Source organism: Nuphar pumila, chromosome 5 (genome assembly GCF_984573655.1).
Source record: "Nuphar pumila chromosome 5, dmNupPumi1.hap1.1, whole genome shotgun sequence".
NCBI classification, from domain to species: Eukaryota; Viridiplantae; Streptophyta; class Magnoliopsida; order Nymphaeales; family Nymphaeaceae; genus Nuphar; species Nuphar pumila.
In genome coordinates, this window is record NC_143253.1 from 11,682,918 (window position 1) to 11,710,522 (window position 27,605).

Genomic DNA, 27,605 nt, shown 5'->3' on the forward strand with positions numbered 1-27,605 from the left:
GGTCTGACCAGCCACCCGCATTCACCATGTTATCTAGTCTGGTCAACACCCGATACAACTAGTATTTGGGTCTGACCAACCACCCAAAATTACCAATTTATTGGGTCTGGTCATCACTCGATACAACTCGTATTTGGGTCTGACCAGCCACCCAAAATCACCAATTTATCGAGTTTGGTCAGCACCCAATACGGCTAGTATATGGGTCTAACCAGTCACTCGAAATCACCAATTTATAGGGTCTGGTCAGCACTCGATACAACTAGTATCTGAATCTAACCAGCCACCCAAAATCACCAATTTATTTCTGGGTATGGTCAGCACCCGATACAGCAAGTATTTGGGTATGACCAATCACCCGAAATAGCTATATTTTTTGGTCTGGTAAGCACCATATACAACACGTATTCAGGTATGGTCAGTGTAATGAAATGGTGGTCTTCTAAGAAAGCACTTGAATCCACCAAAAAGAGTGTCTAAAAAACACTTCAAACACAACCTGTAAAAGGGCATAAAAGGAAAAACACAACAATAAAAGAAAAATCTTCATTAATAACCAAAATGCTGAAAAAGCATTGAATGCAATTAGTAGAAGGGTTCACCCCTATTTATACAAGAGGAATGAAGAGGGGAGAGCTCATTTTGAGCTCTCCCAAAAAGAGTCGTTGGACTCTAGTCCAACGGCTATAACCTAGTCAAGTTCTAACAAGAACTTGACTAGAATATATATATATAGTTCAAATGGAACTAGATATATATAAAAAGCAAAAAACAAAATAAAGAAAATAAAGAAATATATATATAATAATATAATGTAATATTATTATTATTATTATTATATATTTTACACTTTATATTTTATATTTTAATACTCCCCCTCAAACTTACGGTACAATAAGCAAAAGTTTATTTAATAGGAAGTGAAATCAGGGAGCAGCAAGAGGCTTGGTGAAGAAATTTGTTAATTGATACTCTGATGTAACATAGGGCAGATCAATAGTTTTATGCAAAAATTCCTCTCTGACATAGTGACAATCCATCTCAATATGTTTGGTATGCTCATGAAATGTTCTGTTGCTTGCAATGTAGATCGCACTCTTGTTGTCACAACATATTCTTGAAGCTTGTGTTGCTTCAGCTCCCACGTCAGCTAGCAGTCGCTTGAGCCAAACAACTTTCATTGTAGTGGTCGTCATGACTCTATATTCAGCTTCGGTGAAGGAAAGAGAGACTTTCTGCTGCTTTTTGTACCTCCATGAAATTAAGGACTCACGTAAGAAAACACAAAAGCCAATGGTTGAGTGCCTATTATTAGGATCACCTCCCAAGTCAGCATCAGTATAGGCAATTAAATTTAATGATGATGAAGAAGACAAGAAGAGGCTTTGTGAGATAGAGGTCTTTAAGTATCTAATAATACGCAAAACTGCTCTCATGTGTACAAAAGTGAGAGCATGCTGAAATTGACTAGCTGTGTGTCCAGCGTGTGTTATATCTGGCCCAGTAATAGAAAGATAGGAAAGCGCTCTGATAAGCTGTCTGTAAGGAGTGAGATCATCAGGAGGTTCTACATCATCAATTCTCATTTTAACATTGACAACTTTTAGAGTGTTCACTTTCTTATCATCCGTAATGTCAAACATGGAAACAATATCAAAGGAAAATTTAGATTGAGATAACAAATACCCACGAGAGGAATAGGCAACTTTAATTCCTAAAAAATATCTTAATAAACCTAAGTCAATCATTTTAAAATGAGTTTTAAGAGTTTTGATATTTGTAACTCTTTGTTTATCGCCTCCAGTGATGATCATGTCATCCATAGAAAAGAAGAACTATAATCTCTGCATCAGAATTCTTAATAAATAAAGCAGTGTCAGTCAAACAGGGTTGAAAACCAATATCAAGCATAACATGACTAAACCTATCATACCAAGCTTTTGGTGTTTGTTTAAGACCATAAAGAGCTTTTTCTAAACGAAAAGTCTTACCCTTGGGAATACTAATACCAGGTGGGGCTTCCATGTACACTTATTCAATTAGGTTTTCATTTAGAAATGCATTTTTAACATCCATCTGATATATGGGTCATTTTCTAATAGAAGCCAAGGCAATTAAGGTTCTAACTGTGGTCATATGAGCAACTAAGGCAAAGGTTTGTTCATAATCAATGTCATATTCTTATGCATATCCTTTGGCCACTAATCAGGCTTTGTATCTCTCAAGAGTTCCATCACTCTTGGTTTTAACTTTGTAAACCAATGTCACATGAGTGCGGGTGTGACACGGGTGCGGCGCAATTTCAAAAATTTTGGACACGAGGACTCGGCTATATATATATAGATATTTTTTAAAATATATATATAATAATATATCCAGTGTGTGTATATATGTGGATATTGTCCTCTAAAGTTTGGCACCAGCATGAGTGTTTTTATAAACTTTGCAAATTGTACTTTTGCCCTTGCAGAAATGGGGGTCCGGGGGCTCCCCTGGCAAGGGTCGGGGGTGGGGGGGGGGGGGTGGGGGCCTGGCGAGGGGCAGCCCTCCCCGAATTTTTTTTTCTGGGGCTTATGTTTGAGACTCATGCTATATATATATTTTAAAAACATATATAAAAAGATCATTGTTTTTGTTTTTTGCCCTAAAAATGGGCATTTTTGGACTCAGTCAACGTTGACCGAGTCCAAAACAATGACGGACTCGGCCTCGACTCGTTGACCGAGTCTAGACTGTGTCCAAAGCCGCACCCGTGTCAGGGCGTGTCGACTCGGGTGCGGCGCCTCCCTAGCCGAGTCCATGTGACATAGTTGTAAACCCATCGGCAACCTATAGGTTTCTTACCTAAAAGAAGATCTTGAATTGTCCAAGTAGAAGCCTTTTCAAGTGCATTTAACTCAGTTTTCATAGCTTCTACCCATTCTACATGATTTTTGGCTTGTGAGAATGATGACAGTTCCTCGTATGAGTGTATTAATGCAATAATTGCCCTGTATGTGGGTAAAAAGGATTCGTATGACACAAACTTTCCAGGAGGCCTTAAGACTCGGGATGATCTTTTGGTTGGTACTTCAGAATACTTTTCAAGTGCACATGGAAGGTTTGACTCACTTCATCTTGAATATTGTAATCAAACATCCCTATTGATATGCTCTTCATTGCCATAATTATGATCAATGTCAATAGTGTTAAAATATGATTGTACATATATATATAAATATATAGATCACGACACATACACACACACATATATATATAATTACATATATATATATATGTCTATGTGTCTATCTACATGTATAAATATATATTTATATATTTCCTTTGTAATGCCTACTAGGGGTAAAATAGTCTTTTTACTCTCATTCACACCATGTACATTTTTCCCTATTTCTTTTTCTTTTTCTTTTTTCCTTTTTCCTTTTTCCTTTTTCTTTTTACCTTGGAAAAGCCCCCCTTAAGGGACGTTGGAGCCTCCAACGGTCACATTTGTGACCATTGGAAGGGCTCCAACGTCCCTTAGGATCCCTTCCAAGGGTTCTCTTTTGTGCCTATAAATAAAGGGGTTCTCCCCCATTGTAAGTATGCTTCTTTGAAGCCCTCTTGAGTGGAATATATTTTCTCACTTCATTTTGTGTGTTTTTACCACTTTTGCGGTGTGTTGTATTTTGCCCATTAGTGGCTACTCATGTATGTGTGTGTTTTGCTCTTGGAGATATCGTTTCTCTCATTTGGCACTTCATTACATGGTAATCAGAGCAAGGTTAAGGAAGCTTCATCGGGATCTCACTTGACAAGTAATATATATCCTCTCTCTTGCCTTTAAACCTTTTTTTTAATATGGCCAACAAGGATGCAAAAATCGATCTCGCATTCAAATTGAATGGGACTAATTACCGAATGTGGGCAGCCGCTATGGAGAATAACCTCAAAAGTAAAAAACTTTGGGGGTATGTGTGTGGGACCATTCTGGAACCTCAATTGAAATTAAGTTTGAAGGCGATGAGGAAAAAACTTTGAATGAACAAGAAAAAGAGAAGGCTATTCTTGACTTCTCTTCAAAAATGGAGGATTGGAAAAATGAACATGCTAAAATTCTAGCATGATTTATGAATAATGTGGATTTAAAGATTTGTGCAAATCTTGCAAATTTTAAGAAGGCCGATGAAGCTTAGTTCTTTATGAAATGAATGTACACGCAAAGAGATCTTGCTAGGCATTTCTTTTTACAAGAAAATGTGAGAAAAACCAAGCAAGGTGATATGAGTATTAGGGACTATTAGTGCTCTATCTTCTTTGTGAGATGAACTTGTTCTCCTTGAACCTCAATGGGAAGGTAGTGCTATTGCCATGAGGCAAGAGCAAACGGAGAAAGAAAGATTCTTTCAATTCATTCATGGGCTTCGTCCCGAATTTGAGCAACTTAGAGGATCCCTACTTCATAGGGCTTCTACTCCTCTAAGTGATATTTTGGCTGACTTATGTCAAAGAAGAAACACGTTTGGCCTTGAAAAGAGATGTTGATGAAGTTTATGTCGTATCTAGACTCGGCAATAAAGTTAGGTCATATAAACCACCCCATTTTTGGAAGAATAATGGTGGTGGAGGAAGAAAGATTATATGTCATAATTGTAATGAACCGGGTCATATTTGCCCGGATTGCCCTAAATTCAAAAGGAAGGTTGCTTCCGTTGGTGAAATTCCTCCAAATACAAATAAAGATCCAAAGAAGGATGGAGACATAAAGGAGTCCATTGCGCATCTTACCGAAACTCTTCAACAATTCATAAAGATGAACTCCTCTACATCATCTTCTTTGCCTTCTACTTCCGGTGCCACCATTTCCTCTTTTCGAGGTATGACTTCTTGGATCCTTGACTTGGGTGCCTCCTTTCATATGACACCAAATGCATCACTTTTATCAAAACCAAGTCTAAACAAATTTAAATCATTTGTTTCAACCGCCGATGGAACATCCTTGGATGTTGAAGGCATTGGAAACCTTGAGAAAACTTTTGACCAAAACAAAGAATTTTTTGTTCCTAAAATCCGAATTATTCCAAAACTTAATTTAAATCTTTTTTCCGTTTCTCAAATTATCGATTTTGAATGTAATGTCTCCTTTTCACCAACCCATTGCTATGTGCAGGATCTCCGGTCCGGGAAACGGATTGGGCAAGGCCATAGAAGAGGGGATCTTTACTATATGGATTTTTTGTCTTTGCCATCTAAATCATTTTGTAATCATGTTCAATCTAAAGATATTGAGACTTGGCATAAGAGGTTTGGACATCGTAGTATTTTTCAAGTTGTATCTTTTTCCTTTTTTGAAAAAACTTTGCAATACAAATACATTTACATGCAATGATTGTATTCTTGGAAAGATTCATTCGCTTCCGTATTCGCATAGTAATTTTGTGTCAAAAAGATCTTTTGAACTTGTGCATTCCGATGTATGGGGGTCGGCACCCGTTATGTCCAAAGGGGGATATTCCTACTATGTTACCTTCATTGATGACTTTTCTAGATATACATGGGTATACATTATTAAAAACAAATATGATGTCTTCAATATTTTTAAAGAATTCTATGTTCTTATTCAAAATCAATTTCAACACAATATAGTTATATTTATATCCGATAATGGAGGGGAGTACATGTCTAGAGATTTTCAAAATTATTTTAAATCAAATGGAATTTTACATCAACGTTCTTGTCCTAAAACTCCGCAACAAAATGGTCTTGTGAAAAGGAAACATAGACACTTAATTGAAACCACAAAAACCCTTCTTGTTTCTAAAAATGTTACTAAAAAATTTTGAGCCGAAGCACTTCTTACCGCAACATACCTTATTAATCGTATGCCCTCCTCTTCATTAAAGAATGTATCACCTTTTGAAAAATTGTTCAAAATTACTCCCGATTTTAATAAACTAAGGATCTTTGGATGTAAATGCTTTATGCTTATTCAAGGACAAGACAAATTATCACCAAAGGCCCTTGAATGTATATTCATTAGCTATGGTGAAAATCAAAAAGGTTATAGATGCTATGATCTTCAAAACAATAAACTCTATGTATCAAGGAATATAAACTTTCTTGAGGATCAAAATGGTTTTGATAAAGAAGACATTGATTATTCCTTCCTTTTTTATTTAGCTCCTCGAATTGAATCCCTAGATACAAATATTTGTGATAATACTTGTGATGGGATCTTACATCACAATGACATACCTCAACATAATGAGGATTTTCAAAATGAAAACCCTAATGATTTAAATGTATATACCCGGCGGTTTGGAAATGAACATCAATCGGCTCTTGAAAGATATTCTCAAAACTTAGAAGGATCTATTGATGACAACCAACCTATAAGGTCTTCTCGTAATAGTAGGTCACCACAAAAATTTGTATCTTATGAATCTTTTTCACCCAATTATAGAACTTGCCTCATGATGAGCCTACCTCTTATAAAGAAGCTAAGGATCATCCTCATTGATTGAAGCAATGAGAATTGAATTAGAGACTCTTAACAAAGCCCAAACTTGGAGCATTATTCGTCAACCATTAGGAAAAAAGGCTATTGGGTGTAGATGGGTATATAAAGTCAAAACCAAATGTGACGGATCCCTTGAAAGATACAAAGCTCGTTTGGTTACAAAAGGCTACATCCAAGAATATGAGATAGATTATAAAGAGACCTTTGCTCCAGTTGCTAGAAAGACTAGTGTACGAACATTAATTGCCTTAGCCTCTATTAAATAATGGTCAATTTATCAACTTGATGTTAAAAATGCTTTTTTAAATGAAACTTTAAGTAAAGAAGTTCTTATGGATCTACCGCCAGGTCTTGAAATTGGTAAAGAAAATATTCTAAAGTTAAACAAAGCTCTCTATGGCCTCAAATAAGCACCAAAAGTTTGGTATGATCTTTTTAGCAAAGTAGTTCTTGATAATGGTTTTTCTTCTTGTTATATCGATATTGCTTTGCTTGTTAAAACTTCTAATGAAAAGATAACAATTTTGTTGCTTTATGTTGATGACATGATTATCACAGGTAATGACAAAAAAGGTATTGATCTTATTAAGAATATTTTGAAAGAAAGTTTTGATACGTCTGACCTTGGTTTTCTAAGGTATTTTTTAGGTATTGAAGTTGCATATTCCCCTAAAGGGTATATCCTCTCCCAAATAAAGCTTGCCTCTGATATCATTGCCCGGTCTAGGCTTACAGATGACAAAAAAGTGGAGACTCCAAAAATGATCAACGCCAAGATGAGAGCCAGTGATGACACTCCTTTAGAAGATCCCACGCATTATCGTCAGTTGATTGGGTCACTAACATATTTATCTATCATCAGGCCGGACATCTCCCATGCGGTTCATAGTGCAAGTCAATTTCAAACTGCTCATTCTACCATTCACATGGTTGCAGTCATGAGAATTATCAGATATTTAAAGAACACCATAACTAAAGGATTATTCTTACCCTCTTCTTCACCTCTTACTTTACTTGCTTATATTGATTCTGATTGGGGTGGTAACCCCGATGATCGTATTTCCACCACAGGTTATTGTGTATTTCTTGGAAAGTCACTTATTTCATGGAGGTGTAAGAAGCAGCAGAAAGTATCCCTCTTCTACGGATGCAAAATATTGTGCGGTGGCTACTACCATCACTGAGATTGTATGGTTAAAAAGTTTGCTTAAAGATATGGGTGTTTCATTCTCAACTCCTTCGAAGTTGTGTTGCGACAACAAGAGTTCTATCTACATTGCCTGCAATCACACCTTCCATGAACGAACCAAGCACATTGAGATGGATTGCCATTATGTTCGTGATGAGTTCCTACGCAGCACTATTCACTTGCCATATGTTCCTACCGAATACCAATTGGCAGACTTCTTCACCAAAGCTTTGTCATCGCCTCGTTTTTACTTTCTTCTCAGCAAACTCTCGGTGATCTCCCCGTGTGTTTGAGGGGGGGTGTTAAAATATGATTATATATATATATATATATATATATATATATATATATATATATATATAAATCACGACACATACACATATATATGAAATAACAAAAGATAAGATTAGAAATGAATATTATAAATTCCTTTCTGTTTTTTTTTTAAGAACATCAGAAATTCTGATGAAAGAACAATTAAAGAATGTGGTCTCAGATTGTTTAAACTTTAAACATATTGCATGAAGAACTATCACAGCACTAATGAGAAAGCTTGAGATGGTGCAAGTAGAAAGAACTTGAAAAAGAGGAAAACCAATGAAGACCTAGAGGAGGTCACAAGAGAACATATGAAAAAATGGAGAATGGCTGAGGCTATAGCTGTAGATAGGAAAGAATGGAGAAACATGCTCACTTTCCCTGGTTGAAAAAGTATCAAAAAATTACATTCACCAATAAGCAGAACAGTTAGTTTTTTATTGATATAGATCTACCATTGACAACCCCATCACTTGAAACCTCTGCTACTACATTAACTGCACCAATGACTTCAAAATCATATCATTATGCTGAATTTAAGTAGTTTAGTGCCTTATAAGCTTATCCTATATGGAAACACAAGAAGAAGAATAGCTAAACGCATCACAAAATCAGTATTTTCCAACATATAATTTCTTGTGATATAAAACTTGAATACCTAATGAAATTCAATGTGAAAGCATTAATCAACAAAGGTGCTTTATTTGTATATGTATGCCCATGTTCACGCACACATGTATGTACTATTTGCATATGTATTTGTCTCTAATTTAGATATTCATCAGAAACACAAAAACAACACTAATGAAGAACAATTATATAATTCCTAACATGAGTAAATAAACAAAGGCAAAAGCATACCAGAATAATTAATGAAGTAGAACACATTGAGTCAACTTGCCCCACCAATGAATTCCATGCCTCTGATGTAATCAAGGCATTGTTTTCCACATTGATTCCTTCTGTTTCTCCTGATGCTGTATGAGTCAAACAGAAATCTATTTCTCTTTCAACAGCTTCAGGATTGTGGTTGTCAATTGCCCATAGATCAATTCTAGGCATGTAAAGTATGCATGGGTCATTCCTCTGACATTTCACTGTCATCAAAATGTAACATGCGGTAAGAAAGCTTACTTCATCAAGCAAATGTAGCAAAGCAATTTTTTGTTTCGTTTTTTCTTTTCTTTTTTTCTTTTTTTCTTTTTTTTTTGCTATCAAGACACTAGCAGATCACCAATGCACAAGCTTCCTAATGCTACAATGGAAATGATGGTACTAAAGTAAAAAAAAATGAGAATAATGAGAAAGTGGAAATGTTACAAGGACATCTCCTTTCATGCATTTTAGGGAATGTGACTATCTTTTGATTGTCTCACCAAAAAAAATGCTTACCTACTCAAAATCAAAAGATCATTAGCAGAAACTCTATGTCACAGGTGCGGGTGCGGGTGCGGGTGCGGGTGCGGCACTTTAAAAAAACTTGGGTGTGGGAGTGCGGGGAGGATATATATATATATATATATATATATATATATATATATATATATATATATATATATATATATATATATTTAAGTTAACACTATGTGTATTTGTGTGCATTTATGTATTTATATATAATATAGATAAAAATGGACTTGATTAGGGTTAACTGAATCTACTTTTGGATAGAAATGGACATGTGTGGTTGACTTCACCTAACACAAAGGAAGTTGTGTCCAAGTGTCGCACCCGCCTGGGTGCGGTGCCCTGTTAGAAGAGTCCGTGTGACATAGCAGAAACTTGTTTCAAATGCAGGATGCTTAAATGTTAAATGCTTCTTCAAAATTGGAAGGTTTTCAGGAAGCACATGGGAACCATGATTTGCATTATTTCAAGCTACTGCAACTGGATCCGTGAAGGTAAGCAAGAAGAAAAGTGATTCAGTACTTACACAGAATGTTTGTTATCCCTTGAACTATATCTCCTCTCCCTTCCTGTGACATTGTTGCCAAATTAACTTTGTGGATTTCAACATTTCCCTCAAAGCCATGGAGAACACAAGAAGCCAAATGCTTCTGACCGGACCTAGGACTTCCTGCAATTAACACATGAAATCCTGTTTTCTTCTTTCCAAAAAGGTGTGTGGTATGTGAAGAAATACCAGATACATGAGGATCAACATGATTTAGTTTACAAATATCAGATGTATCAAGGTCATCATCATCATCCAATTTTAATTTTTCAGAGGCACTAAATAAGATATTGCCACCAAGCAAGCCCATTTTAGAAAGATTCCTCTCAATTTCTGATGCAGTACTTGGTTCCTGTATCAGATAACAAAGATTGGACCACCATGAACTAGATGGAACATTTTTCTTTCCCGTAGCAGAAACAAGTATATGCTTCAGCTTCTTTCCAGCCTTACAGAGCAGAGGAGGCAAGACAATGCACTCATCAAGATACAAGGATATAAGCAACAGCACTAAAGGCTTCATTAAACATGGAATAAGATCAATGTGAAGAGGGGAGGTAATCACATGATTTGCAGCTATGCCTGCTTCTCTACGAGAACATGGAGGAGGAGCACATGCAAGAGCAGCCAACCAATCCTTTTCTTCCACTACAAATGATGGAAGAGAAAAGCGAGTACCATTATATGGGTACTTCTCAGCAGCAGTTAAAATTTCCTGCAAGGGACAGTTTCTCTTCAAAGCAATCATTGCTGCTTGAGTACAAAGGGCCTGCAAATCAGCCCCAGCAAACCCAGCAGTTTCTCCAGCAATCTTCCATAGCAAAGAGTCAGACACAGTTTTGGGCCACTTCTGAGTATGAAGAGAAAGAATAGCAGAACGATCTTTTAATGAAGGCAGAGGGAAATAGATTTCCCTATCAAATCTCCCTGGCCGTCTCAATGCAGGATCTATGGAATCAGGACGATTGGTTGCACCAATTACTATAACTGAGCCTCGAGATTTTAGGCCATCAAGTAGTGCAAGTAGCGTTGATACAACAGAACTATGAGTTTGATCTTGCTGCCTGGAGCGTACAGGTGTTAAACCATCAATTTCATCAAAAAAAATTATAGATGGTTGACATTTCTCTGCAACATGAAATAACAGTCTCAGTTGTCGCTCAGCATCACCTACATATTTTCCTAAACAATCTGCACCCTTCCGAGCAAAGTAGGCTATCCTTCTATCCCCACGGGAGCATGCCCCAACCAATGCACGTACAACAAGTGTTTTACCTGTTCCAGGATATCCATGCAAAAGAACTCCCCTAGGAGGTGTAAGCCCAAGGTTACTAAAATATTCAGGATACAGAAGAGGCAATATGACAACTTCTTTCATGCACTGCACAACATCTTCAAGACCTGCAACAGATTCCCACCCTTGATACAGGCTTTCACCACCAGAGCCTCCAATATATGTGGGTAAAATCCTTAAGAGATCTCGATGGAGCCTCTTGCCTTCACGCTTCAGAAACTCCTCATCTTCACCACAGTTCTCAAGCCACTTTTCCTCTGCCTCAAAATCCTTACGCCGAGCATCTGTCGACATCTTCCTCATATCTTGCCGCATTTTTCTTGATTTCATTTTCTTGATCCTTTCCAAGTACTGATTTCCTTGAGGCTGGAAGAGGTGACGGTGATCTGTACAAGCTATAAGGAATTTTCGATGGTCAAAGACACACCCATCAGCTCGTCCACAAGGCTGCAAGAAGGCCAGGAAGATGTGTGTACATCCTCAGCATACTACATTCCGAACAACGCATGATGGAAACTGACACCTAAAACAGAAAAAATTATACAAACCAGGTGGTAGGTTCTAGGGCAACGATCAACTCGACAACCAATAGTTGCTCCTGGCCTTCCACATCGACTGCATTTCAATGCTCTTCCTCTGCAAAGTGCTGCTCTGACATTTTTCAGACATCCCACATCAGAAAAATATACCTGTAAGAAAGTAGCCATGATGGGTAAAAGGTCAAAAGCATAACATGGCTCGCATATAGCAAGAAATATCTCAAAACATTTGACAGTCCCAAATAAATGCTTCAAAGACAAAATGGGAGAATAACTTTGCATGGGGAGGATGTTCTCCACAATGTTAAAATGAAGTCAATGGTTTAATTTGTGCAGCTTCAATGGCTGCTTTCACCAATATGACATCAAAAAATGCCTCCTGTTGCAAATGAATTCAAGCACCATTCAGCAAAATTAGCATTTATACGGTTAACTGCGTGACTTACTTAGCATAGCTTTAGTAACATCACTAGCCAAACCAACAATTCCATTCTCAACCATCACCCAAGAATCTCCAGTAATAAACCGTTAAGTTGTGTGTGTGTGTATATATATATATTGTTTCATATTGTACATATATATATATATATATTCATATATTTATATGTATATATATTCTATTTACAATGATGTAATAGGTTTTTCGTCATTTCACAAGTATTGTAATAGGAAGTGCCCATTAGGGGCACATTAGTACTTTTACTTTATTCTTTTTTTTGTCCTTTTTTGTTTTTTATAAAGGCTATTTGGTCAAATACCAAATAGAGTTGTTGGGTTCTTTTTTACTAGTCAACATAGAGTTGACTAGTCATTATAGCTATTGGAACAGTCCAACAACTATATTTATAGTTGTTGAAACAGTCCAACAGCGATATTTATAGCTGTTGGAATAGTCCACCAGCTCTATTGAGACTTATAAATAGGAGCTTTGTCCCCCTTCATTCTCTAATACTTCTCTTAAGTATTTATGCTCAATAAAGATGAATATTTTTTATGTTTTGTGTTTTTTAGTTCTTTGATGTCTTATATGCACCTAGTGCTTGTGTTGTGCCTTTGTGTTCTTATGTTGTCTTTAGTAGACTTATGGTTGAGCGCATTGCATTGTGCTTTTGTATGACCTTAGTTGGCATGTATTTCTCTTTCGCTCATTTCATTACATGCTATCAGAGCCAAGAATTTCTTCTTGGCACTTTGCTTCTTTTAGGTCTTGGGATTCTTTGGTTCGAGTTCGTGTTTCGTGAAGGATTCATGATCATTGTGTGGCTTGGATTCAAGGAAAATCTTGACCCGGTATGTATCTTATATCTTTAAGTGTTTCTCGTGTTATCTATTTCATGCATTATGCATGAGGAAGCACTCATTTTCCTTATCTTTAAAAAATATATATATATATACACACACTCAAAACAAATGTATCAACAACTAGAACAAGAGTATAACAAGATACTACTAAGGGCCAAAAACACACACACAAAGGTGTAAATAAACATCTCTTATCTATATATAATGACACTTAAAACAAATGTATCAGTGACTAGATTAAAAGTATGACCAATGGGTGCGCATAACTCACCATATTGAAACACATCTCTTGTCTACATATAATAACACTTAAAACAAGTGTATCAGTGACTAGAACAAGAGTATAACAAAACCACCACTAATGAGCTAAAAATACACACAAAAGTATGAATAAACATCTCTTATCTACATCGAATGACACTTAGATAAGAGATATAATAGGAGGTAAAAGATCTTGTAATGAAAACAAGCTAATATCACTAATAAGAATATCAATCTTTAACAATCATTCAAAACAACATGGTTTCAAAAACAAATAGCCATCACAGATACACATAATTATAATCATCCATAATAAAGACAATGGTAAAAAACAAATTAGTAATTCAACACGCTCACACAATCAGAGATCACATAACTGTCAGTTAGAACCAAACTACAAGTTGACAATCTAAACTGACATAAAACGAGGTGCACACAACTCACCCCAACAAACATCTTTGATTCAACAATAACAAGGCCAAGAAAAATGATGCACCAAATAAAAAAATTTTATGGACAACACAAATGTCATAAGAAGGCAATAAATACTCACGAAAATCAATTTTCAAATAAATAAGTTCATATATAAGAACCAATTTTAAAAACTAAAGTTTAAAATCAAATCCTAATAACGATAGATGAAAACTTCGAATGAATATAGTGCAATCACATGCGCATTGCACAACAAGTGTCAATTGATGCAATCAAATGCAATGCAATCATATCAATATAAGCAAGCTACATAGAGATAACTCAATTTAGATTACAAGTCTACTATGAGATATTCAATGCCATATGTCATTAAAGAGAGTCAAAACATATATAGAGATTATCAAAGTACCATATAGAAAACCAAGTACATACACAAATACAACTAATCATGAATACTCATAAAGAGATCAAAAAACTCATGTATATGCAAGTGATAGATTAAGGCACTAAGGGCACAATATAAAATTTTATATTTTATAAAGAATAAGTATGCAATGAATCAAGAATCTTTTAATCAAGAATACACATCCATCAAAGATCTAGGTGGACAAGCACGTCCATCAATAATGGGCAAGTACTAAAGTGAACCACGAAGGAAACACTTGTAACACACATAAAGAGCAAAAACAAAAAAGTTTCTCATGATTCTCAACTTCATATTTTATTAAAAACTAAGTATGCAACATAATCTCATGCAAAACATGTAAAATAATGCCATGAGACTAAGAAAATAACATAATCATAAATACCACAAAAAAGATAAATAAGAGAAACACCTAATATCATAACTGTTGTCCCACAAAAGGATCATAAAAGGCATTTATTAAAGTGAATGGCCTCCCATAAGAAATTATGCTCAATACCTTAAGTACGAATAAACAATCTTATTCATCATGTAAGGCAAACATAAGTGCACAAGGATCAAATATTAATATAAAAATTATTTATTCATAAGTTAGATCATAATTTTTAACACTTCATATGTTATTTTTAATACACCAAGTGTAAAGAGAAAAATTAAATACAAGTTTAAGCAAAATTTCATAAGATCATACTTGTGAAATACACACATCATTATTTTAAAACATCTCAAATTATTTTAAAATATGTGGTAATTTTTCAAAAGAGAACAAAACAAAGTTCAATAATAAATACAAATATGATTTGACATTTATAATCATGACTTGTTCAAATAAAACATCTAAATGCCAACAATACATGCTCAAGCATACAAGATTATATACATATATATCAAATAAAACAAGTTTTGAAAAAAAAATTAATATTCAAACATGATTTAAAAAACATACATATATATAATTTCACAAGATTAAACAAATAAGCCTTATAAGATATTTAAAAAAAACAAGTCCAACGATAATTAAAAAACATTTAAAGTTTTTTCAATAAAAATAACAAATATATATATATATGTTAAAGATATAAGATAGATACTGAGTCAAGATTTCTCTTGAATCCAAGCCACACGACGATCATAAATCCTTCCCAAACCAAAGAATCCCAAGACCCAAAAGAGGCAAAATGCCAAAAAGAATTTATTAGCTCTAATACCATGTAATGAAATAGCGAAAAATGCAAAAAAAATGCCACTAAGGGCTTACAAGATCACAATAAAAAAAGTGCACAAGCACAAACCAATGTCACTAAGGGCTTAAAAGATCACAAGCACAATGTGCACAAGCACAAGTCCACTATGGGACAATACAATAACCAACAAAGGACAACAACAAAAGAACTAAGTGTGTATAAAACATTAGAGAACTAAATAGAGAAACACAAAACGTAAAAATATTTATCTTTATTAAGAATAAAGGGTTAAGAGAAGCATTGGAAATTGAAAGGGGATAAAAGCTCCTATTTATACATATACAAGAGAGAGGGAGACCTCAATAGAGCTATTGGACTGTTCCAATAGCTCTATTGACTAGTCAACTCTATGTTGACTAGTCAAAAAAAAACCTAACTATATTTGGTATTTGACCAAATAAGCCCTATAAAAATAGAAAAAGACAAAAAGAAAAGAATAAAATAAAGTACTAGTTTGCCCCTAATGGGCACAGCCTTTTACAAGAACTAAAATAATCAAAATACCCCTAATGGGTATTTACCTATTACATCATTTATAAATAAAATATATATACATATATGAATATATATATATATATATGTGTATATATGTACAATATGAACCAAATATATATGTGTATGAAAATACATATATATATACATGTACAACTTAACAATAATATGGGAGCATTTAAGATCAGATAGTGTTAAGATTATCATGAAATTATGATCATATATTTATCAAATAATGCCTTGCCATTAACAAATTTTCCCCAGAGAAATGCTTGCAATTGTATGCAGAAACTTAATGAGGAATTCAGGCAAGTCATAGAAACCAATCAAGTATATGCAAAAGAAGATAGGAATAAAGTAACAGGAAAAAAGAGAAAAGATTATCACAAAAAACAATGGCAGGATTGATAAAACCAAATTGATATAGCCAAGGCGGCCTGTGATCAATATCCATGAGAGTGCTGTCCTCATTTTGCCTCCTCAAAGACAAAAAGAAAAAAGAGGAAAATACAATGAGAGAAGGAAAAGAAACAACTTGGAGTAGGGACCTCTCACCTCAGGATGAGGAGTTTGCTTGATTAACCTCTCTTGATAAGATAATACTTTACCTAATATTTAAAAGAAGGGCTTGTTCCTTGCAGGTCATTTGCATTGTGTTACAGCAAGGAAGGACCAAGAAATCATTTGCTATGGTATTCTGCACCTTCCAAGAACTCTTTTAAATTTGCTTGGCCAGATCTAGCAATTATAGTAAGAGCAGGATCTTCTATAAGAGACCTTTTAGGACCTATCAACCTCGATAGATTCTAAAGACAAAGAGGAGCATGGAAATGGTAGCTAATATCAGCCTGGCCAATCATGTGGTTATAACAGAGAAACACTTAAAGAACTCCCCCAAAGGACAACCAGTTTACACCTATTAATTGAAGTGGATAGTATCATGTGTGCAAAAGTAAAATGGCTTGGAAAACATTTAGTTTGGATTGGTTATAACAGAATCGATACTAAATATCACCTCTTTCTTTTTAATATAACTTTTTTATCGATTTTCAAAAAACAAAGAAAATGGCCTTTACTATTGCTCTTCTTAGCATGCAACTGAATAGGCATTCAGAAACATGTGATTCTCCTCTTAAATATAACTCCATTTTATCCTGAAGCTTTCTAGTATTATTGATTAGTGCCCTAAAGAAAAATTTTGAATATCAAGGACCGGAATTGTTTTCATCTACATTAGGCCTTCCCTTGTAAACGAAATATTGCTGAATAATTTCACTCGAGCAACACAAATGTAGTAACCAATAAAAATTCAAAATTTGTAGATTTCAAAGAAGCCTAATCATATTCCTTCTTTCATTTGGGCAGATCCCACAAGATGGCAACTCAGGTGTAGTTAATGTGTGGCACTACCATGGAATTTAAAAATTTCCAGGGCCCAAAAGATTAGGTGAACTTGTTAAAGGACACTAAAGGTTGTGAGATGTTGATAAAATTGAAGCATATCTATCTATCTAAGTGACGAGAGAGATGGTTTAGATGATGGTATTGCCATATCGCTTCTCTGTCCGGTCAGGAGTGTATTCTGTTTTCAGAATAGATGTTTTGTGTTTTCTTGCTTCCTTAGAATTAAGGGATGATGAAAAATCCAGTGGAGAATGACCACGAATGAGAACTACACATCCCACATATAAGATACCAAGGAGTGGTCATTTGTTATTTTTATTAAGTGTCGTGAAACGGGCTGGACTAGTTTGGGTCTGATCCAGACCCAAACTGGGATTTGTGTGATTGACGTGCTTACTGGGACACTCCTGTAATATGATGTTTGTTGTAGGACAGTTATGTCCATAATCAAATTGTTTTATAACCTATGTATAAATATGAAGAATCAGGTCCCGTATGTTTAAGAAAAACAAAACGTGAACCTTTGCAGCCCAAAACATCCCAGCGTCTTCTTCTTCTACCTTTTTTCTTCTCACCGTTTTCTCCTTTTGCAGATCAGGTCGGGTGAAAACTCAAGATCTAACATGGTATCAAAGCAAGGTTGGATCTAGGGCTCGGTACTGCTTCCAAAAGGTATGACCATAGAGAATATCTGATTTCAGTCAGGAAATATCTTTCCCTCACTGTTTCTTGGTTTTTCTTCTCTTTCGAAATTTGTGTTATCGTATTATCTTCCAAAATACGATTTCTTCTTCTCGTCTCCATCTTCTCTGGAAAGTGGTTGTGTTCTCGTCTGAAACACGTCTTTTTCTTAAAAGTTTGTTCACGGGTCTCTAAGATCTATCGTATTCTCATCTTGAAACACGTGTTTCCTAGAACCCACTTTCTTGAATCGCTACTATATTCCAAAAAAAACTTGTGCTCTTTCATCTTAGAATATGTTTTCTTATTTTCTCATCTAAAAATCTTTCATCTTAGAATATGTTTTCTTATTTTCTCATCAGGAAACTGATCCTTGATCAATCTGAAAACACGATTTTATCATGATCTTGGTATAACGATATTTCTTCTTACAAGTCTATTAATGCTAATCGAACACGGCATGTTCAAGTGGCTTGATTCATGAATATTGAAGTGATAATTTGAATATTCACGTGATCTGATCTCTGTTCAAAAAAAAAAAAAAAGGACAGCAGATTTATTGCAGTTGCATATCCGAATTCAGTTGTAACAAGTTCACTTTTGGACTGAATCTAAACAGTCACATTAAGTCGACGTTTGATTAGCCATTCAATTTCTCCTTTCTTAGAGTATTTTCCACTTCATATTCACGTATCTCGTAATCATGGATTCTTCTTCAACCCAGTCTGGTTTGTCATCAAACTTCCTTAGCCAACTTGTCTCTGAGAAATTAAATAATTCAAATTTCCTGACTTGGAAGAGACAGATAGTTCCTTTTATCAGGAGCCAAAATCTCTTTGGTCATCTGGATGGATCAATTTCAGCCCCACCAGAGTTCATCACAAAGGAGGAAACAAACGCACAAGGGGCTGCATCTACTAAGCTTGTTCGAAACTTGGATTATGTCTCCTAGATGAACAAAGATCAGGCGTTAATTGCCTACGTCACATCTACCTTGTCTCAGGAAGCATTGGTTGCTATTCCCGACGACTGCACAACGATGGAATTGTGGAACAGGTTGACACATACATACTCTCAGATATCTGAAGCCAGAGTTCTGTTTCTCAAGCGTGAATTCCAGCTTCTCGGAAAAGGCTGCCTGTCTATCATGGAATATTTGAATAAGGTGAAGGCTATTACAGATCAACTTGCCATTATTGGATGTCAAGTGTCGGACAAAGATAAAGTACAAAGGACATTGAATGGTTTGGGTCCATATTAACATGTATTGGTGACATCATTGTTGTGTTTGCCAATGCTTTCCACATTTGAGGACCTCCGGGCAAAACTTCTACAATATGAAATGTCGTTGAAAGGTATTGCTGAAGATTCTGGTGCTCAATCTGATTACCAAGATGTTTTAGCTACTGGGTTCTCCTTTGGTCGTGGTCGTGGAGGAAATAGCTTCAAAGGAGGAAGAGGTTGTGGCAGATTTGCAGGTCCAGGTTTGCTTCCCACACCCAATATGTCGTTCAACTCCAATGCGAGGAACCAAAATCAAAGAGGTGTCCCAACGTGTTACCAGTGCAATAAAAAGGGACATATTAAGGCAAATTGTTGGTTTAATCCTCAAAATAAAGGAAAGTTGCAAAACACTGAGAGCAAGGAATAGAATGTTACCAAAACTGATGGGGAGGTGAAACATCGTTTGTTGGCAGCATTGTCTGGGTTGCACTTGAAACAGAAAGATCAAGGATTATGGTATGTTGACTCAGGAGCAGCAACCCATATTACGGGAGATGTTGGTAAGCTCTCAAGCTCAGTTCCTTACTTTGGTAAAAATAATATTGTTATTGAAGATGGATCTCACCATCATATTTCTCACATTGGTGATGCAATCATTCTTTTGTCTAAATCATTTCTTAATTTGTCAAATGTCATTCATGCTCCTAACATCAAAAAGAACATTATTTTTGTGTCCAAACTTGTTGATGATACACATTCTTAAGTTGAATTCACTCCATCTTCTGTGTGTGTCAAGGATCTTCAAACGAGGGAGACATTCGCTGAAGGGTAGTGAAAAGGAAATATGTACATCTTCAAGGAAGATCCATTTGCGCATACAAGTTCCGTCTTGAAGCCCTTATTGAAGTCTAAGTCCTTTCAGTCTGAGTTATCTATGTTAGGTCATGAGTCTGTTTTTAGCCTTTCTAAAAGTAATAAGCCAAGTCTTTGGCATGACCGTCTTGGTCAATGTAGTTATTCCTTTCTTGAGAAACTTGTATCAAGTAAATTAATTCTTAAATCAAGTTTAAATCTTAAGGAAAACTATAAAAAGTACTTCAGTTGTCAAATGTATAAGAATCATGTACTTCTTTTTTATTCTATAAATAAAAGAGCTTCAAAACCTTTTGAAATTGTTTATTCAGATGTTTGGGGTCCTACACCAGTTTGTTCTTCTTCTTGCAACAGATGTTATCTCATCTTTATTGACAGTTATTCTCGTTATACTTGGATATTCTTTATGAAGCATGAGTCTGAAACTTTTTACATATTTCGCAACTTTCATGCCTTTGTTCAAAACCATTTCTCTACCAATATTCTGCATTTTCACTGTAATGGAGGTGTCGAGTATACATCGAAGGATTTTATTGATTTTCTCCAAAGTAATGGAATAAAGCGTAGAGTGTCGTGTCCACGTACGCCACAACAAAATGGGATTGCTGAAAGAAAGCATAGGCATATTATATAAACGGCCATGAGCATGATGCATGATAGCAATCTTCCCATTAGTTTGTGGACAGAAGCATTCCATTCAGTCGTTTATATTATAAATCGTCTGCCCATGACAGTTTTACAGAATAGTTCACCATATTTTTCTCTTTTCGGCATTCAGCCTGATTATGATGCTCTGCGTGTGTTTGGATGCACTTACTATGTTCATATTGATGATTCTCTCAGGAATAAATTCCAACCAAAGGCTTCCAAGTGTAGGTTTGTGGGATATGCCGATGATTACAAAGGGTATTGGTGCTATGATCCCATGACTAAGCATGTTAGAATTTTCAGGAATGTTGTGTTTGATGAGAATAATTTTGGAGAAGTATTGTTTAAACTCCGCCTGTGTAGTTATACACTGCCGGTCCCAAGCCCGGATAAAGGAGGAGGGTTGCGGTAGGCCTGTGACAGCCAGCATAAAAACTGTCATATCCTATGAAAATGAACCAATATGAGAATTTCGTTGGGGCGTTCCCTACTGAGCGACGCGCTGTACTCTCTAGGCCCGGAGGCAGTGATAAATGTGCAAGGGTTGCTAGGTCGTCGCCCAGAAGCGACGCGTCACACCGGCGCCCGGGTGTGGTGTCAAATAGGCAAGGGTTCCCTCACTTTGTTGGACGGGTGGGGGTAAAGAAGTTAGTCCAAGACCATAAAATTAGGTTAGCCACTTGGAACATAGGGTCTTTAACTGGTAAGTTGGTAGAGTTAGTAGATGTTATGTGTAGGAGAAAGATTGATATTTTATGTCTTCAAGAGACCAAATGGGTAGGTGAGAAAGCTAAAGTGATAGAACCTTGGGGATATAAGATTTGGTATACAGGAATAAATAGGAATAGGAATGGAGTAGGGATTGTTATGAGTCGTCAGTTTATAGATAATGTAGTTGAGGTCCGTAGGAAGGGTGATAGAATTTTACTTATTAAATTAGTATTAGGTACGGATATTATTAATATTATTAGTGTTTATGCACCTCAAGTAGGTTTAGATGATTCCATTAAGCATCAATTTTGGGAGGATTTAGATGGAGTAGTACAAGAGACATCTTATGGAGAAAAGCTTTTCATCGGCGGTGACCTTAATGGACATGTAGGCATTAGTAGGGATGGATTTGAGAATATCCATGGAGGCTATGGTATAGGAGAAAGAAATGAAAGTGGAGAAAGGATTTTAGATTTTTGTTTGTCCTATGATATGATCTTAGCAAACACTTGGTTTAGGAAGAGGGAGTCTCACCTAGTAACATTTAAAAGTGGGGTTAATACGAGTCAAATAGATTTTTTCCTACTTAGAAAGAGAGATAGGGGTTGTTGCATCGATTGTAAGGTTATACCAGGAGAAAGTGTAGCTACACAACATAGAGTCTTAATTTTAGATCTTAGAATTAGACAATGCCGCAAAAGGGATAGACATAGGATAGATCCTAGAATTAAGTGGTGGGCACTGAAAGGAGCTAAACAAGGAATGTTTGTAGAGCAGGTAGTTAAGGAAGTTGATTGGTGTCTCGAGGAGGATTCAGAATCAATGTGGAATAAGATAGCGGGTGGTATGAGAAAAGTAGCTAAGGAGGTATTGGGTGAGTCTAAAGGCGGTGCACCACTAGGTAAGGATACATTATGGTGGAACGAGGATGTCAAATTAGCTATTAAGGTTAAAAGAGAGTGTTATAGAAATCTAAGTAAGAGTCGTGATAATGAGAATTTGGAGAAGTATATGATAGCAAAGAAGGAAGCTAAAAAAGTTGTTCGAAACGCGAGGGCTAAGGTATATAAGGAGGTTTATGACAAGTTGGATACCAAAGAAGGCGAGAAGGATATTTATAGGCTTGCAAAGATGAGAGATAGGAAATCGAAGGATTTGGGTATGGTTAGATGTATCAAAGATGAAACGCAAAGGGTTTTAGTCAAAGATGAGGAGATTAAGGAGAGATGGAAAGATTATTTTGATAAGCTATTTAATGATAGTCATGCTCAAGATCTTGGAGACTTCTCCATTCCTTTTCATGAGATAAATCGTGACTTCATGCGCAAGATTCAAAAGAAAGAAATTGCAGAGGCTTTGAAGAAAATGAAATCAAGAAGGGCAATTGGCCCAGATGGTATACCTATCGAGGCTTGGAAATGCTTGGGAGAGAAAGGTTTAGAATGGTTGACAAATCTTTTTAACTTGATTTGGCGAACAAATAAGATGCCTAATGAGTGGAGGAAGAGTACTTTGGTGCCTTTATATAAGAATAAGGGTGATATACAAGATTGCACAAACTATCGTGGTATAAAACTCATGAGTCATACTATGAAACTTTGGGAGAGGGTGATTGAGTCTAGGTTGAGGAAGGTTGTCATGATATCGGAGAATCAATTTGGTTTTATGCCTGGAAGATCAACTATGGAAGCTATACATCTTCTTAGACAACTTATTGAAAGATATAGAGAGATGAACAAAGATTTGCATATGGTTTTTATTGATTTAGAGAAGGCATACGATAGAGTACCTAGGGACGTTCTCTGGTGGACAATGATGAAGAAAGGTGTTTCTCTCAAGTACATTAGTATAATTAAAGATATGTATGAAGGAGTAGTAACCAATGTCCGCACTTGTGGAGGGGTGACAACCAATTTTCCGATAACGGTTGGGTTACATCAAGGATCTGCTTTAAGCCCTTTCCTATTTGCGATAGTGATGGATGAACTTACGAGATCAATTCAAGAAAATGTACCGTGGTGTATGTTGTTTGCTGATGATATTGTTTTGATTGATGAGTCTAGAGCTGGGGTTAATGCTAAGTTAGAATTATGGAGACAGACATTGGAAGCTAGAGGTTTTAAGTTGAGTAAGAGTAAGACTGAATATATGGAATGTCGGTTTAGTAAGCAACGAAGTAGTGATGGGAGTGTAGTGAAGCTTGGTGAGCAAGATATACCGGTGAATGATTATTTCAAATATTTGGGATCCATCATTCAAAAGTATGGAGAAATTGATGGAGATGTAAATCATAGGATAAAGGTTGGGTGGATGAAATGGAAAAGTGCTACTGGAGTGTTGTGCGATCGTAGAATGCCATTGCGGTTGAAGGGAAAGTTTTATAGGACGACTATTAGACCCGCTTTACTATATGGTACGGAATGTTGGGCTGCCAAGAGACATCATATTCAAAAAATGAGTGTAGCTGAGATGCGGATGCTTAGATGGATGTGTGGAAATACAATAAAAGATAAGATTCGGAACGAAGAGATACGTAAGAAGGTAGGTGTTGCACCCATTGAAAATAAGATGCGAGAGAATCGTTTACGGTGGTTTGGACATATTCGGCGAAGGCCTAATGATGCTCCAGTTAGAAGGTTGGAGAAATGGGAAAATATATTAGTTAAAAGAGGTCGGGGTAGGCCTAGGAAGACTTGGATGGAGATGATAGGAAAGGATATGAATGCTTTGAACCTCACCGAGGACATGGCGTTGGATAGAAATGATTGGAGGAAAAGGATTCATGTGGAAGACCCAAAATGAATTTCTTTTTGGTTCATATCGCTGACCCCAATTGTTTTGGGATGAAGGCGTAGTTGTTGTTGTTGTTGTATTGTTTAATACCTGTCAAAGAATTCCCAGAGAAGAAGTTTATCATCCATGGATAAATGCAGAATTATCTGCAAGTGTTTATGGTGATTGCTCATCTTATTGTACTCAGGAAACACAGTCGACTGACCAAGATGATATCGACTCAGGCCAAGCGTGCTTACCTCAATCCGGTGATCAGGCCGGTGGAGCTTCATATGCTAAAGAGGGGGCAAACCCACAATCTCATCCTATTGATAAGTTTAAAGAGTATGTGTATGTGCGAAGAGAAAAAGGCGCTCCTTCTGTTCTTCACATAGAACCAGATACTTATGTGCCCGCTGGAAACCTGAGGAGTTCAAACAGAATCAGACATCCTATTGACAGGTGGGTCAGATACAACAATTTTTCTATGGATCTTCAGCTCTTTTTATCTCAAGTTGATAAGCATGATGAACCTATGTCACATGGGTGCGGGTGCGGGTGCGGGAGCGGGTGTGGGTGCGGGTGCGGGGATTCGGCACTTCCAAAAAACCCGGGTGCGGGGGTGCGGCAGGGGAAAAAATGTAAATATATATATATAGAAGGGGGTCGGGGGTTCCTCGGCAGCGGTTGGGGTTCAGTTTTTTTTGCTGGTGTGTTTGTTTGAAGACTTGTTACCCACGTTCTGCTTGTTGTGTACTTTAGCTCAACGGGACAAAATTGATGAACCGAAAGGATTGGCAATCTGATCGACCCAACCTGTTGCGTTCTGTTGACTGTCATGATTCAATCATGTCTGAAACTCCCTGGTCTTCACGAAAAAAAATATAAGCGAAAGGTTTGACGTGGTTTGTTGGAGAGAGAGTCTTCACGAGCCCTACGGCGCCACTGCCACGCCACTGCCTAGGGTTCTTCAAATTTCATTTTATATACAGTTGCACACAGATGACAGCTAAAAGAAATTTATTGGATTTGACATGTGGAAAAGAGAGGTCTACACAAGGCTACGGTTAGAGCACCCATCTCGTCAGGGGAAAAGTGAATACTAATAGCCACCAAGGCTCTACTCTACCACCACCATTATCATTTATTATGGAGAGAGAAAATCCTTGACGAAAAAGGATTTGGTTGGTTGAAGCATAAAGACTTCAAAAGGCTCTTGAATTTTGGTTTTAATTTTTGAGGAAGATGGATTATCATTTCCAAGTTAACAGTATGTTTTCCAACGCTGTGAATTAATTGTTTGGAGGCAGGAATAGCATGGGATGCCAACAAAGCTCGTCAGATGTTGTGGACACAAGTGCCCCTTTATAAAACAAGAGCAGCAGCAGCAAGCAGCTGTCTAGAAATTTTTTTTTTTTAAATTCTGCAGCCCATTTCGTAGGGCAGATTTTTTTTTTTAAAAAAAAATCCAAACAAAAATGGACCGAAATGACCTTGGGTGTGGTCAACGCACCCAGGATCGGGTTGACCACACCCGGTGCCGCGCCCGCACCCGCGTCGAGTCGACGCGGGTGCGGCACCCTGCTAGCCGAATCCCTGTGACATAGTGATGAACCCGTGGGATTTCATCAAGCCATGAAATCAAACAAATGGATTGAGGCCATGAATGAAGAAGAGGAAGCGCTTCATGAATGTCAGACATGGGAAATTGTTTTCAGACCTCCTAACAAAAATGTTGTTGATTCCAAGTGGGTTTATAAAATTAAGTAGAAACCCGATGGCACCTTAGAACGATACAAAGCCAGACTTGTTGCATTTACACAGGAATATGGCATGGATTATCATGAAACTTTTAGTCATGTGGTCAAAATGGGGACAATAAGAATTATAGTCTTTAGCTGTCAAACATAAATGGACATTGAGTCAGTTAGACGTCAAAAACGCATTTCTTCATAGAGACTTGAAGGAAGAAGTTTATATGGAACAACCTCCTGGATATGTTGAGGGAGACCCAAGCACACATGTATGCAAACTAAAAAGAGCCATATACTGCTTGAAGCAGGCCTCACGCTCGTGGTTTAAAAGTTTCTCCTTGGAAATACAGAAACATGGGTTCTATCGATCTCTCTTGGACCACTCATTGTTTATCTTCAAGGGCAAAGGTATCACCACCCTGTTGTTGATATATGTTAATGATATTATTGTTACAAGGAACTCGATGAGCCACATTGAGGAAATAAAGAAACTCTTAAGTCAAAGATTTAAGATGAAAGACTTAAGAGATTTGCGATATTTCCTTGGACTCGAGGTAAACAGGAAGGATGGTTGCTTGACATTGACACAACATAAATACACATTAGATTTGTTGAAGAAATTTGGTATGCAAGATTGCAAGTCTTTGTCTACACCGAGTGTCTTACATCAAAAGCTTAGTTCACAGGATGGAGATTTGTACCCAGATCCTACAAGATATCAAAGCGTAGTTGGTATGCTTCAATATCTTACCTTTACTCGCCCTGACATTGTTTATTCTGTCAATCAAGTGTCGCAGTTCATGCACAAGCCGCGAACAGGACACATGGATGCAGTCAAGATAGTGTTGAGGTATTTAAAAGGTACCAATGGAGATGGGCTGGTATATAAGAAAAGTTGGAAAAGAGAAGACATGCATGATGTCACGGTCTACAGTGATGCAAACTGGGCAGGAGATCCTGATGAAAGGAGGTCGGTTTCCTGGTACTGCATCTTTCTTGGGAAAAACTTAGTATCCTGGAGCAGTAGAAAACAAAAAGCAATAGCTAGATCAAGTACTGAAGCTGAATACCGATCAATGGTTGCTGCAACTGCTGAAGCTACTTGGACAAGGCATTTGTTGAATGAATTGGAAGAACAGATCTCAAAATCTATCTTATTGTGTGGCAATCAAAGTGCCATCAAAATATCTGTTGCCCCTATTTTCCACGGTAAGACAAAACATATTGAGATAGATCAGCACTTCATTCGACAGAAGGTTGAAGACAAAGAGATTGAGACTCATTTCATCACTGCGGAAGACCACGTGGCAGATTTATTTACAAAGGGTTTGACGAAAAACAGATTCTGGTTCTTAAAGAACAAGTTGTCCATGGTACAAGACCATGCACAACTTGAGGGAGGCTATTAAGTGTCGTGAAACGGGCTGGACTAGTTTGGGTCTAATCCAGACCCAAACTGGGATTTGCGTGATTGACGTGCTTACTGGGACACTCTTGTAATATGATGTTTGTTGTAGAAGAGTTATGTCCATAATCAAATTGTTTTATAACCCATGTATAAATATGAAGAATCAGGTCACGTATGTTTAA

At 36.7% G+C, this 27,605-nt stretch overlaps 1 protein-coding gene across 6 annotated transcripts in view; it reads right to left on the reverse strand.

The window, feature by feature from the left end:
• The window catches only part of LOC149836793 (P-loop containing nucleoside triphosphate hydrolases superfamily protein), an 80,617-nt gene that overhangs the window by 7,201 nt on the left and 45,811 nt on the right, over positions 1 to 27,605 (reverse strand). For 5 of the 6 annotated variants that reach the window (XM_090005585.1, XM_090005581.1, XM_090005580.1 and 2 more), the window contains 3 exons: positions 11,803 to 11,943; positions 9,940 to 11,701; positions 8,868 to 9,103 (listed from right to left, as the gene is read on the reverse strand). In XM_090005585.1, the coding sequence (XP_089861711.1) occupies positions 8,868 to 9,103; positions 9,940 to 11,701; positions 11,803 to 11,943 (2,139 nt within the window). The remainder of the gene's footprint in view (positions 1 to 8,867; positions 9,104 to 9,939; positions 11,702 to 11,802; positions 11,944 to 27,605) is intronic. The other variant, XM_090005583.1, reaches the window with a different exon arrangement.